The sequence below is a fragment of the Parasteatoda tepidariorum genome, chromosome 5 (genome assembly GCF_043381705.1).
Source record: "Parasteatoda tepidariorum isolate YZ-2023 chromosome 5, CAS_Ptep_4.0, whole genome shotgun sequence".
Taxonomy (NCBI): domain Eukaryota; kingdom Metazoa; phylum Arthropoda; class Arachnida; order Araneae; family Theridiidae; genus Parasteatoda; species Parasteatoda tepidariorum.
The window spans coordinates 48962334-48978200 of record NC_092208.1 but is presented as its reverse complement, the minus strand read 5'-3'; the positions used below and the strand labels follow the sequence as shown (position 1 = coordinate 48978200).

Below are 15867 nucleotides of genomic sequence, written 5' to 3'. Positions count from 1 at the left end.
ACAAAATGACATATATATATATAAACTAATCTAATTATATTTTTTCACAGCCAAGTTCATACTTAAGCCACATAATCATTATATATTTCAACAGCTGATATAGCAAGGCTCGCTTGTGATGTAGTTCGACTGATTCTCCGCAGCAGTTTTTGGTTGGGTTGGTGCCCTTCAAATTTGGAAAGTGAAAAGCAGAATTACTTTTTTGCTATCGGAAAGTTGAAAATGATTTTGGCGAGAAATCGGTTGCATTTATTATAAGTCTGTATGTTAAGTTAAGTCTGTCGCCAAAGATAACAAAAAGGAGAAATGCTAAATTTAAACATAACTTTAATGAAAACTTAACAACAAAATTAAAAACATACAAGAATAATCGAGCATATAATAACTGAAGAAAAACGTAAAGCAGATTACGAAAAGAGATAAGTAAAGTAAAGTAAAGAAAAGAGCAAAGTATTTTATGATGGTTTCGATGGTCACGAAGTTTTAAGATGATCACATTTTATTTCTTGAACTTCAGTTCAGTTCAAAGAGATTACAAAAAATACTTTGAGCGTATGTTGAACTTTTTAGGTTCGCCAAAGCATGAACTTCTCGAATCAAGTACGATGATTCCGCCACATTGGCCACATGCTGTTCAAGCTAGGAATAAATTTGATATGTATGCAGATGCTATATTGGCAACACGCCATTGCCAAAACTAGTTCGCAAAGTTTCTATTAAGATACACGAGGATGCACCACGCCAGTTTAATCTAAGTCGCAATAAAGCTATTAATTGATGCAAACCAGCGAATGATATCAACGCTCGACATATGGATTCCTCAAGTTATTAAGAAAAGAATTTTTTGCGCTGCCGCTTTGACGTCTTTGATTCGCTCTTCAAACGTCAAGAAAATTCAACAAAGGAAAGGGTAATACTTCGTGCTTTTTAGACTAAAGCAACAAGTAACTTGAATAAAGCACAAATGAATTATGTATCAATTTATGTACTTTCATTGCGCGTTATTCACGTTGTTTATTGCTTTAGTCAAGAAAATTATACCACTTTTTTAAACGCATCATCACTGGGCTAGGAACAATGTTAAAGGTGGTCAGTAGGGCATATACCAATAATGCTAAAACTGATCTTTTTCGGTGTACTTTTCTCAGCATCTAAACAAGATATTGCTTTAGTTTTTTTCGCTGAGTATTTACATATTCATGTTTATACTGTCGTAACTGTTAATACATATCTTTATCAGAACGTTTTTTTTAAAGAAATTTGAGCTGAGAACTTTTAATTTAAGTTTCATCAGAAATCTTTAATTGCTCAAAAAGTATATTTGTTAGCACTAATACATTATTACAGCATATAACGGGTATAATCTTAAATATCCTCAAAATTTTTCAAAGCGATATCAGAACTAGTTCCTGATAGAAAAGGTACATCAAAAAAGGTCATTTTTAGCATTATTGATTGCCAGTAAGACCTTTGCTTTTAACAAGCTCAAAAATCTCATGGATCAGTTTTTTTGCCAGCAAAGAACAAAACTTTTAAGAATGTGCAAATCATCCTACTGTCTGAAAGTTGGCAAAAAGTTGTTGGATCAGAATGGACAATACGCGATTTACAGAGTATAAAATATTTATTCTCAGTACGAAAATTTTCTTTCATTTTTATATAAGAAATATAAAAACTTTCCGAACAACCCGATATAATATGTTGAATAGATATTTTAATCTTTTACATATTTGTTTCTTAATATAGTACAGAAAACTCTAATTAAGATATATTTAATTAATAATAATTCTAATTAGTATTTATTTGAAATTTCAGCATGCTTGGGCTGTGAAACTAGAAATAAATATACTATTAAAAACAGTATGGGACAACCTATCTATTCAGCTGTCGAAGGTTTGATAATTTGTTACTTAGATATTTTACAACATTTTCTGTTTTGTTGAGTTAGTTAAATGATTTTTAATAAATTTTTTCCTTACATGCTTTTATGAATTTAAAAACTTTGTTCTAGATTATTGCTTCAGATTATGGTTACCAGATTTTCAATAATGGCGTACGATTTGAAAAATTAATTTAAGGAAAACAAAGGATAATAGAAATATACCGTTTGGTCTGTTCTGCGTAGGGAATGGGGTATTTATTTTCTCTAAGTTTCAAAGCAAGTTGCAAAGTTTGTCAATAGATAGAGCTGTTAACTTCGAAAAACTGGGGGACAATATTTTAAAAATAAACATTATTTGCAGCAACAATGTGGTGTAGTCTGATAGTAAAATTAACAGATCTCCATGTATTTGTTGGTTAGTTGGACTGTTCTGGGATGCAGTAGAATACATTGTTCTGAGTTTGTAGAGACGAATTTCAAGAAGGAAATTTTAAAATTTGGCGAGAATAAAATCTTGCATTCTAAGTAGAACACAGTAGGCTGTACATTTCTATCTCCAACCGTTTTTCTTTCTTTAATTTTATAAATTATTTGCCATTTTTGAGTGACCTGGATTTGAGTATTTTATGTTCTTAAGAATAAAATGACTGAAAAATAAATAAAAATCTATAGTAGTTGTGATTATACTTTTTTTCTCAGTGTGCAAACTAATACATGTCTAAGCTAGGAAGAAACAAAAACCCAATCGAATTCCTTGTTATCATTATATGATGTTATTATCATTGATAATCGATGCATTAATCCTCTCCGTTTAAGTTATATAGCGAATCGCGTTGAACCATAATATTGTTGAAATTTCCTGCAATGTCAATAAGGTGACAAAATGAACCGTATTATTGAACAATTAAATGTTTTTTTAAATTTGACTACACGTTACCATGATTCAATTTAAAAGAAAAAAAAAATCAATATTAAACATCATTAAAGTTGCCGCAAATGTGCACGATACTTGGGTTCAAGATTCTGTCACTTAAAATTCAGAATTGAACCGAATTCGTTAAGAGTGTATCGTACTGTATTGCCATAAAAAATATTCCTTATTTCCTATTATATGGTGCAGTATTATAAAGCATTATTTTAAAAAACAACAGTGCTTAGAAAAGACTCACAAGAATAATTATATTTTGCATACTTACTTCTAAAATAAATAATGAATAATTTTATCAAGCATGAGGAATAATTTTCGACTTCATTGATTTCAGATACAGACTGTTGCGCTCGTAATATATGTGCGCAAATAAGACCGCTAGATTTGCAAATATTGGATAACAGAGAAAGAGAAGTCATTCATTTGTATCGTGAATTGCGCTGCCAATCTTGCTGTTGCCCATGCTGCTTGCAGGTACTTTTTCTAATTCCATTTGTAGTTTTTGATTTGTAATATTTGTAACTGAATTCAACTCCAAATATCAAGGAAAAGTTATATTACAGAAAGACTTGTTATGGTAAAGGACTGTTTACACGGTCTAAGTTCTTGAATCCAAGAAATTGGATGATTCGTCGACTCTATCCAAGTTCTTGAATGTTGCTGATTGATCGGATGAAAAACCTGCGCATGCGTGTTGTACGTATTTAACATTATAAAATCTTACTTACATGAATTTAAAATTACTAAATAATTTCAAATAAAATCATAACACAAATAGACCATAACAGATCAATTTATTTGAACTGAAATATATGAATGAGGACAACAAAATGACATAATCTGATGCCTGCTTGTTGACGTCACAAAGCTTAAGAAGCTGATTGGTTAAGGTAGGAAAAACTTGGATGGAAAGCAAAACATGTTATACTATCATCCAATGATTTAGACCAAGAACTCTTAGATGATCGTTTACATACACTATCAAAGCTCAAAGCAAACAAGTTTCCATCAATTTCAATCAATTTTCGATCAAGAACTTAGATCGTATAAACAGGCCTTAGCTCTAGTCTTAACTCTTGACTGTAATGCTTGTCGTATTAATGCTAGTCGTATTAATGCTTGTAATAAAATAATGTTTGGTATAAATAATCCAAAACAGGACGTTTCGGTTTCGTTGCCGTTTCGGCCTCGCAATTTCGATCACGTTAACGTTTCAAACCTGTAGGGGAGAGTGGGGTCAATTGTAACAGGGCACGATTGTAACAGAGCAAAAATTTCGAGTGTCGGGTTCTAGATTTGGTTCCTAGATGGCGCACAAGGTGTATTTAATAAATTTACATGCACACACCTGCTGGCAACCATTTTTATGTACTTTTGAAAGAGTTACATCACAAAAGATATTTTCACGCTACGTAAGTACTTTTTTTAGTATTAGAATATTAGATTGTAACAGAGTAATTTTGTTCAAACAAATAAAAATTATTAGCCGAATATGTAAGTGGACACCATAATTAACATTTAAAAAAAGGATTAGTTTTGTTAATTAACTAGCATTGTTTTTAACAAATGAAGCTGAAATGGCGTCTTGGGGACAATTGTAACAATAAGTAAAGGGACGATTGTAACAGCTGAAAATAAATAATCTTATGTTTACAAACCATTACTTAACTCTTTAAGAACCACCAATAGTTTCCTATATCATTTATATTATGTTGCATGTGCATTATTTTATTTGTCACCTTTCACAGCATAAATTAAAATTTTTAACCCCTTAAAGTTAAAAGTTTAACCCTTTAGGTCTCTGCTCATTATTATTTTTACTCCTAAAATATCACTACTATTTTGATCAATAAAAAAATATATCACAACTATGATAATATGTATAATTAACTATGTTTTAGTTGAATTTATGAACTGTTACAATTGACCCCGTAAGTGGGGACAATTGTAACAAGTGCACGACTGTCAAAAATTGTTAATAACTAATATAATAACATTTAAAATAAGGTATTTATTTTTTTTCTAGTAGAAGATAGTCTACTTTACTCGTCTGTCAATTAATGCTAATAATATATTGGATTTTTTGTTAGTTAAAAATAGTAAAGTAAAAAATGTTACAATTGACCCCACTCTCCCCTACAGTCTTTAGCCTTTACATTTTCTTTGAGTCAAGGTAGGAATTATTTGAAAGCAGTTTCCAGATTGCACCAAGTTTAGGCAGTTACACAGCACCTCCTGAACCTAATTTTATTTTTGGGTATTTTGTCACATCTGTAAAACTATTTAGCTGGAATGAAAGTTTTCTACACATAGTTTTTTATTGTTTATTCGAAGAAAGTTTCAGGATTACCACGTTTATTGCAAGCATTTTGGGTGTCAAGAATTCTAACGCATCGTAATCTAGGTGTCTTCATTCAAAGAATTGGGTCAGATTTCATAATTTATTTTTATAGTACTCTGTAATTAATATCTCTAAATTCTATCCTTGTTTAGAAGGAAACATTTCGAATGAATTTTAATGTCCTAAAAAGTGAATATTAGATCAAAAGTTTTTCTGTATTTTTTTCCAGCTGATCGTGATCGTACACGAAATATGGTTATTGTAATATATATTCTAAATATTTTAGTTTATAATAAGTTTGTCTTAAATCAAGCTCATTTTTTTATATTTTTTTATTATTTTTTTAATTTTAAAGAAAAATAATTAAAATTAAGTGCTAAGATTTGTATATATACGTATTATTTGCAGCGTTTGGAAATTTATTCTCCTCCAAGCCACCTATTAGGGGTAGTTATACAAGAATGGAGTCTACTTGCTCCTAATCTTAGTGTGCAGACACCGGAAGGTGAAACTCTATTTACAATTGAAGGTCCTATCTGTACCTTTTCCTGTTGTAGTGACGTAGATTTTCCTGTAAGTATATCTCATATGAACAAATGGAAAGAAAAAAAAGAATGCTTCATAATCTTCGTTTCGACTGATACATTTTTTAAAAAAAGGCTTCTATTTACCTATATCATACCAGCTCTCCGCCCCGTCCATTGATTAAATTTCATCTTTTACTTCATCATCACACTGAATCGCCTACTGCAATATCCTTAATAGGCAACAAGTGATAGTTCCCGGGGACCAAACTTGGACTATATGGGTGTGTGATGACAATCAACTGAAACGTTTGAACGTTCTATTACGTTCGATGAAGTGAAATATGAGGTTCGATTATTTTTCAAGGAAATGGCGTTGGTAGCTAGTATAACGCGGAATAATGAAATCTGACGCATCGTCTCCAAAAATGCATTGACAACTATGACGACTAAATCATAAAATCGAAAATCTCTTCAAAACGTGAAAATATTTAAGAAAATAATTTTTTTTTAAAATTTTCTTTAAAATGGCCTATTTTGGGGGTTTACTCTGTTCTGTATATAATTGTAACACGTGGTCACTGTACATACAGAAATTTTTTCTTTTTTTTAAAAGTTTTTTAGGATTGATGTAGATGTTACTCTGGTTATTACCATAATGATCACACGTAATTTCCCATCTTTAAATTTTTTGTTCTTAATCAAATGACTGCATACTGTTTATTTCATTTTTATGGTATAATGTTAACTATTAGGGGAAAATGCTAATTTCTGGTTCAAAATTCGAAAAGTGGGGAGACGATTTATGGTGTAATTTTTTAAAAATTTAATTCAGCTGATTAAATTCTCGTTTTATTTATTTCTCGCTAAACTATTAAAAAAACGTTAAAATTCTGTTGAGATGTGTCTTATAAAGATTTTTTTGTAATTAATATTAAACCATAATATATTGCATTATGTTTACATATTTCAGAAATATATTTTTATGAGTTAAAAATATACAAGATATAAATCAGTTCACATCAAATTAAAAAGCGTGACATAATCCATTCGAAGCTACTTCGTTCATTAATTTTTCATGGAGATATCAGTAATTAAAGATAATTATTCCCGTCATATACACGTTTTCCACTAGAAGACTTATAACTTCAACGTGATTTATTAATTTGGTAAAATGTTAAACTTCTATACATCATGTTGAAACAATGCAGTTGTTGTCATAACTATTATGCAGAAATAACTATTAAACTATTCATAACCAAGAGATGCTCACTCATCAAATTTTTATATCTATTTAAAGAGGAGGAAGAATTTGACGATCTCTCGAAATAAAAATGACACTTTTAACTTGTCTTTTTTTTTCAATTTAAATAACTGTATAACACTGTAAAAGCTTTTAAAATATAAAAATTCTTTACAGTACTGTTATTTCAACATGCTATTTAAGTTCTTTTCCTCACTTAAGTAACTTTGTGCTCATGATTTAGAAGTTGGAAGAATCTGTAAATCATCTCTACATATTTCGTGTCTTTACACAATCATTATAATAAGGAATCATGATGAGCTGAAATTTATACGATTAGCAAAACTACAGCACATGTTGTGTGGGGTTTATTGCGAATATTTTTCAGAAATCAAATCTGTATTTTATTTGTCAGCGGAGTAAGAAACTCTTATATTTTCATTCACGGTTGGCACTGACAACAGCGTTGATGCAAAATATACTCAGTAGTTGACGAAACATGATTTAAAATCCACTTGTCTTTGGGCTAACCATGGATGGTTTTCGTGGTTCTTCTCTCCGTATAACATAAATCTGGGCTAGTTCCAACAAAAAGTCTTCTACGAAGTCTAGTTTGTATCAATGCTTGACCCAGGAGTTCCCTTGTCTTCTGGGTTGTGTTCAAAATTATAAGGTAAAAAAGTTGATACAGAATTGAACATTGATAGTCGTAGACTCAGAATTGAATCGGCTGTTCAACGTCGGTTATAAAATAAAACGCTTAAAAAAACTACATACTGTTGGCCTATTGCCAAAACCACAAAACTGCAAATTTGGTAGTTTTCACTTTAATACAATTTTTTTTAGTTTGTCTCTTGGTCAATTACAGAGAATGCCCCCCTCCCAACAAAATGTGAATGTCAATTCTAAGTAGTCTAGAAATACATTGCTTTTATTTTGCATTTGGTATAGTATATAGAGTTAAGTCATTACTTACATTTATCGTTAAATAGCTATATGTTTATCGTTATCGTTAGCTAATAAATATGTATACGTTATTTTGATTAATTCTGACGATATACCTATAACAGTTTTCATTTTCGTTGAGATCAAAAAATTAGTTTCGAGGGGAAAATATTTAAATTTGTTTTTCCTTAATTCCTTAAAATAGCTGTTTAAAATAGCAGGGTCTCGGGTATTAAGCGTTCGCCTACGAATAAGGCGACCCAGGTTCGAATCTCAGCGATGGCTTGTTGATATGAGTTATGCTCCCGGCTTGCACCGACACCAGTGCTAACCTAAAATATCCGCAGCGGTAGATGAATCATGGGTCAGAATCCCTTGCCAACAGACCAACCGTGGGAGATTTCCGTGGTTTCCCTCTCCATGTAACTCAAATGCGGGGTAGTTCCATCAAAAAAGTCCTTCACGAGGGCTATTTTGTCCCAATGCTTGATCCAGGAGTTCAATTGTCTTCAAGGTTGGGCTCAAAATTACAAGGCTATGGAATTGAACATTGGTTATCGTAAATTCAGATTTGGGTCTGCTGTATAACACCAGTAATAAAATATAAAATAAATAAAAAAAATATGTATTTAACGACTCTTTTACAGTAATTGTGAATTTTTTTCCTTGCGTATAAAATTACTTGGTTCATAAATTTTTTGCTTTTTAGGTGTATAATGCTAGAAATGGCAAAAATATTGGCAAAATAACAAAGCAATGGTCCGGACTGGGAAGAGAAGCGTTTACTGACGCAGACCATTTTGGAGTATCTTTTCCCCTGGAGTTAGACGTCAATCAGAAAGCCATGCTACTGGGAACTCTTTTTCTTCTTGTAAGTGTCTCTTCTGTATCGCGCTCAAATACTCTCTAGAACAGCGATGGGCAAACTTTTTTGGTCGTGGGCCAAAAATCTAGAAAAAAAAGTTTTGTGGGCCGAGTAAAAACTTCTAAAATAGAAATTCTAACTTTTGAAATAAAATAAAGTCAATTCATCATTGAACGCATGGCACTCTACATCAACTTTGCATTTTTTAGTTGCCCTTTTGGGATTAAAAATGTTTACAAATAACTCAAAAAGGCAGTAGCCATTTCATACATTTAATAATTTCTCCATTATTTACAATGACGTTGTGTGTGTACAGCCTTTCCATACGCAGTAAATTATGTTAGAACTGACGCCGGAAGAAAAATCCGCTCGTTGGAACTTAAAATGCGTAGTAAGCCTCATGTGAAGTACAATTCAGCTATATTAGATTCCATATGTCTGCTCCTCGAGAAAGACAAATACTAGTTGGAGCTAATCTACGGCTATTCTATAAGGGACTTTTGCTTTCAATATTTTATCAATTGAAGCTGTTAATGCTAACTATTTTAATTAATTTATGTTTTGTGGAACAAAAATAGAGAAAGTAAAAAGTTAAAATTCTGTCCGCGGGCCGGATAAAATCTTCTGGCGGGCCACAGTTGGCCCGCGAGCCGTAGTTTGCCCATCCCTGCTCTAGAAATTACGCTGCACAACACTAAAAATGCCCGTCAAATGAAAATAATGTTTCTTGCATATATTTAGCTGAAAATAATGAATCTCTAAAAAAATTTCTTTACCAAGCACCATTTTCACAAAAATCATACTTCAGTTCGGTGACTTTACATACGCAATAATAAACAAGCTATGTTAACTTGCTTTCATTTACTGCCAACTTGACGACCATTTCCATGATTTTGATGACTTTTTTGGTGACAAAATCGATGTCTACCTTTCCGATGTTTCGAAGCTAAAGTAGCATTAAGAAACGAGATATCCGGGATTTCCGCAGAAGCTAGGCGTCTTTTTTTTCTGCGAAAACGGTACCTGATGGAACATTTTGATGTTGATAAATGAATTTTAACACATTTTGCTTATACACAATCACATAATTTCTACTGAGGGACAGAAAAAAAAACGTTCAAGTTTCTTGAATAGTGTCATCAATTAAGTAACTAACAATTAAAAGCAATTTTAAAGCAAAATTATTTTTAAATTTTTGTTTATTAATTAATTTTTTTGCGTATCATTTATTTAAGACGAAAAAGTCTTAGCGAATGGAAGAACATACTGTTTTTTAATCACCACTTTTTCAAAACGTTTTTAGAATCCATACATTGAGAATTCATTAAATAACAATCCACATCATGGATTATGAAACCGATATTTAATAGCGCAATCCAGAATTTTTTTTAAAAATTGAATCCTTTTTTAATCTAATAAAATGATTGGCTTTGATGCTTTTAAAACCACTTTTATAATAGTTGACGTTGACAATGGATGTCGGTTCTTATAAAGGTTTTTCCTCTTTTAACATTTAAAATGCGTTTACTGTTAATATTTAATATGTGCATACCGTAAAAACTGTAGTGCAATGCCTAGCTGAATTCGATATCTCTTTTCGACTAACTCTCCTCGAATCTTGTTGTAATCACTGCAAAAGACAAAAATCAACATTTTACCGACATTGAATAAATTGTAATGCCTATCTGAATTCGGTATCTCCTTTCGACTAACTCTCCTCGAATCTTGTTGTAATCACTGCAAAAGACAAGAATCAACATTTTACCGACATTGAATAAAAACTTTGGTATCTCAAGCAGTGATTCTCAAATTATGTGTTTGAAACAATGGTTCCCAACCGAAAGATCTTGTAAGGTGGTCCGCAAAATATTGAACTTTTGCATAAAACAATAATCATAACACTCGGATTGGCCTTATTTAAATAAGTTCGGAACTTTCAATGTGTCTTTTAAAAATCTAAAAGTATGATTTGTAAATTATTCAAAAGAATAAATAACACTTCGTGTTAATTAATGCCTCCTTATGAGCTTCTTTCTAGAAACTAAATTAAGACTTATTTTCCTTCTACCTATAAATTGAAGAAAGTGTGACAACAATATTTTATAATCTATATTTCATTTGGCTTATTATTATAATTTTTCTTACTTTATAAATATGTAAGTAGATCAACGCAATTATAATACCCACTCCATTTAATTATCAAAGTCTATGCTTGTTTTCATTATTTTAGTATATGTGGCTCACCACTGATATGTTATACTAGTATGAAGTGGTCTGCATGAAAGGTTGAGAATCACTGACCTAGAACACCTTTTATATAGTACTTTATAGATCGTATATTGCTATTTAAAATTAATAGAAAAATTTGAAATGTAACTCTTTTTTAATGTATATATTTTTTTCTAATCTAGGATTTGATGTACTTTGAAAGACAGAATTGAATACTACAACTCGATCGGAAAACACCTTTATTTATTACTCGATGTTCTCAATTCAAACTCTATGTCAATTTATAAAATCTAATTGTGAATGTTTATATTTATATGTAATGAATTTTAATATATTGCATCCATGTTTTCTAAATACGTAAAATTTTCAATGATTGGATGGATATTGATGTGACTCGAGATCTAAAAAAATGGTACAATCTATACAATATATTAAAAATATTAGTGTTTTTAATGTCTCAGAATGTTTGTTGATACTTTCGGTAGAAGTAGTATATATATATGATATCACAAAATTAATCATCATAACTGTAAAGAGTGATTGAACTTACCTAAATAAACAACTTTCCCCTAACAGCATAAGGTCAAAAAGCAAAAATCGTATGATGAAAATACATACCTAAGTGTTGGAAATACATACCTAAACTGAACACGAATAAAAAAAAAATAGAATCGATATTATAAAAAAAATTTTACAACTAAAAAGCTTCAATGAGCAGTGACCAGCTGTAGTGCAAGATACACTTTGACGACGAAATGAATCAGACAGAAAATTCCTTGATATTTTACTAAAGATAGCAGATTCGACTTTAATGATTTGGGAAATGAGTGTCTCTTACACAACGCTTTTTTTATGTCGACAGAAAAAAAAAGAAATCTAGATATATGTTTATGGAAAGAACAACCCTCGCCAATTCCACTGAAGCAGTGACGGTGACTATGTGTACGAAGTTTAGCTATTTCAAGTAACGGTGTTGGTTCAATATTTAATACAGTTTTTAGCTTGAGTAGGCGAAAGAAATGGCATCAGGGGTAAGGGGAGCCCCCATCTTTGAAATATTTTATTTCTTGTTTTTTTAGTAGCAGATGACCTTAGACTTAGTGGCGAGAGGAGTTTTTTCTATAGACAAATTTAGGACATTTGGAATAAGTTTTGACTGGATTCGGCGCGAGAAATATAAGACTAACTAAACATGCTCTTCCCTGTTTCAAAAGAAGCAAAAGACATGCAGTAGGACAAATTAGAATATCTGAAAAGTCAAGGAACGATCTAATCTGTGTCAAGTCATCTGTTTTCGGAAAGACAATGTCCAGGTAGTTTCTCAGAACAAAGCGATCTCCAGTGGCTCAGCATACACTTTTGTATGGTAAAAGTTGTTTGTTTTTAGTTCTACCGATCCCTAAAATGTGAGAATTGTTTTTTTTTACGTTCTGTTTATTGATTTTTACGTTAAAAAATTTAATTATTAAAAAAATTAATAAAATAAGTAGATTTTTAATACTATTAAAAAATCTGAGATCAAACTAAACTGATATTAAAAATTTGTGATTTGTCATTGTTTAAGTATGAGATTTGATATGCACTAATTCTACTGTAAATTAAGTTTGATTCAATACGATTAAACGAAGAATTGGTTGGGACCTGGTAGAAAGCACGAAACTGCAATTTTGGTGATTGGGAGGTTTGTGCTTTAGACATGGTACAGAAGGGCTCAAATTCAAAAGTAGTCAAATTCAAACAATGAAAATTGGAGATATTATAAAGAAGGAACTAATAATTTTTAAGAGAAAAAAAAATCTTAAAAAAAAATTTAACTTTATAAATATCATTTTAATAAAACAATGTATATACATATTTTCAATTTAATAAAACAATGTATACCTTTAGAAGTGAGTCCATTAGTAGTGTAGTCCACGAATTGTGTTTCAAAGATCAACCCAGAATGTTTTTTTTTCTTTTACTAAATTATTTTTATTCAAAATTACTCAAATTTCTAAATAAAATCTCAGTTTGATAACAATTTTTATCATGTATTTAGGTACATACAAAGTTTTCTTAAAACAATAAAAAATAAATCTACGTTTTTTGAATAAAGTGTTGACGGAGTTTAGAAACCAAAAACATGTCTAATTTTGAGAAATCCTGTGAACAATATTGATTCTGTAAACAATATCGTAATTTCCTGTAAACAATATTGTATTAAACTATTTAAATCCTGCAAACAATATTGTTTCTTTAATCTTTGTTTGTATGTATTTTATAAATTATTCTAAAAAATAAATTCGTTTTGAAAAAACAATTTTTTTATGTGTTTCATGCAAGTTTATGCATTTTGTGTGGAATGAATCACAAACATGGTACATAGCTATCTATATTGCACTAAAATCACGTTTATTTCTATATGGAAATTGGCAACTAATGTGTCATATACAAATGTTAAAGAATGCAACTTTGCCCCTTAATCCCTTGACGTAGAATTTTTTCAAACATATTTTGAAATTTTTAACATTATTTTGTATTAATTAAAATTGAATAAAGTAAAAAATATTATACCTTTCAGTTTAAAAATTTATGGTTATGATATATATTTTGCACAATAAAATGAATAATAGTTTATTATATATGATATAAAATATATTTATAAGATAATTTATAATTTATAATATAGAATATATTTTGCACATCAGGGAACACCAGTATTATTTCCTGCGATAAAAGTAGAATCTTTCAAAAATGGAACAGTTCTAAACAATATTTCAAATATGCACTTCGTTGCAGATCTAAGAAAAAGAATTATGTATCATCGAATTTTTTTTTAATTTACAGACTCAACTATTGATACATTTTTAAATAAGAATGAAAAAACTATTTCAGACTACTAATGTTGGATTTTATATTTTAGTACAGATAAAAATTCGATTATCTTTTAACGGATTTCTTTAAGTAACCATTAGATTGTTTTTTTTTATAATTAAAAAATAACAAAATATATTTCTGCATGTAACTTAGAATGTTAGAAAAAAATATAAACGGTCACCCATCTGGATCTTAAGGTTAAAAATATGTATATGAACAACATGCATATGCACAACAATATGTACATGCACAATAAATTTAATAATGAAATAAATGTACCACAATCTACTTTTTTCAACTGGAATAAAAAAAAGAGAAGAACTTCTATTTTTGTGTGATCAAACACTCAAAGCGTAAGCCTAGATAGTGCGCATCATTTTCTTACGGGAAATTTTCTATAGTGATGATGGAAGTTATTTATTATCACCTTTTCTGACAAAAATGTAAATTTTACCTTTTTAGAGTATATTTTGTTCTTAAAATTTTAATTTTATTTTACTATTTCTTAATTTGTTTTTAATGATTTTTAATCAATAAATTGCATGTTTATGGAATTTGAAATTTTAAGTTGCTCAAAATTTATTGCAATTTTAATCGCTTTGTTCAACAATTTTTTTAAACTTTTTCCTCGTTTTAAAAAATTAATATCAATCCATTGTTGTAGAAAAATTGCATACCTCTTTAGATTTTCATTTTATTAGCTCGTGCTTTACTTGATGTCAAAAGAAAAAGAAAATCAATAAATAAAATAAAAGAAAGAAAAAAAACGAGAAAAAGAGAATGATAAAATATTGCCGGTTAATTATCNTATGCACTTATTCTACTGTAAATTAAGTTTGATTCAATACGATTAAACGAAGAATTGGTTGGGACCTGGTAAAAAGCACGAAACTGCAATTTTGGTGATTGGGAGGATCGTGCTTTAGACATGGTACAGAAGGGCTCAAATTCAAAAGTAGTACAATTCAAACAATGAAAATTGGAAGAATTATAAAGAAGGAACTTCCTTTAATAATTTCAAAGAGAAAAAAAATCTTTAAGGAAAATTTAACTTTATAAATATCATTTTAATAAAACAATGTATATACATCTGTTCAATTCAATAAAACAATGTATATACACCTTTAGAAGTGAGTCCATTTGTAGTGTAGTCCACGAATTGTGTTTCAAAGATCAGCCCAGAATGTTTTTTTATCTTTTATTAAATAATTTTTATTCAAACTTACTCAAATTTCTAAATTAAATCTTAGTTTGATAACAATTTTTATCATGCATTTAGGTACATACAAAGTTTTCTTAAAACAAGGAAAAATAAATCTATGTTTTTTGAATAAAGTGTTGATGGAGTTTAGAAACCAAAAGCATGTCATAAGACTTTTGTGAAATCCTGTAAACAATATTGATTTTGTAAACAATATTGTAATTTCCTGTAAACAATATTGTATTAAACTAATTGAATCATGTAAGCAATATTGTTTCTTTAATCTGTGTTTATATGCATTTTATAAATGATTCTAAAAAATAAACTTGTTTTGCAATGTAATTATATCCACGAATAAATTAATATCAAACCTGATGTAATAAATATTTCGGACATATGTGATTGTCAACATTCACCGGTGAAAGTCAACAACCACCGATTTTGACCATTCACAGTAACATGCACATCATTTACATAATAACCTCATCAGGACATTTATTTCATACTTTGCCTAAATAGCATTTGTCATTCTATAGAATGACTAGGCATTATATACAATGCCTAGGGAAAGTATTGTAATAATTCTAACATTTCATACTTTGCCTAAAAACATCCGGCATTCTATACTATGCCTAGGCATTCTATACAATGCCGGCGTTTCATACTTTGCTGGTAACATATATATATATATTAAAATTTTAATACATGTGTGCTGGCGCGCAGATTGGTCACACTTCTCGACTAGTCGCCCCTGAAAAAAAGAGTGTAATAATGTAATCTCTGCATGGGGGAATTTATTAAATTTGAAAGGAAATTCATATTTTAAATTTATTCTAAAATTGCATGTGGAAAT

The 15867-nt window shown here is 29.9% G+C and overlaps 1 protein-coding gene across 3 annotated transcripts in view; it reads left to right on the top strand.

Moving 5' to 3' along the window:
* Positions 1 to 13256, top strand: part of LOC107436821 (phospholipid scramblase 1) — a 27359-nt gene extending 14103 nt beyond the window's left edge. For all 3 annotated transcript variants that reach the window (XM_043046822.2, XM_043046820.2, XM_043046821.2), the window contains 5 exons: positions 1816 to 1893; positions 3145 to 3284; positions 5560 to 5724; positions 8573 to 8734; positions 11140 to 13256. In XM_043046822.2, coding sequence (XP_042902756.1) covers positions 1816 to 1893; positions 3145 to 3284; positions 5560 to 5724; positions 8573 to 8734; positions 11140 to 11169 — 575 coding nt within the window. In that variant the 3' untranslated portion in view covers positions 11170 to 13256. The remainder of the gene's footprint in view (positions 1 to 1815; positions 1894 to 3144; positions 3285 to 5559; positions 5725 to 8572; positions 8735 to 11139) is intronic.
* Positions 13257 to 15867: the final 2611 nt, after the last annotated feature.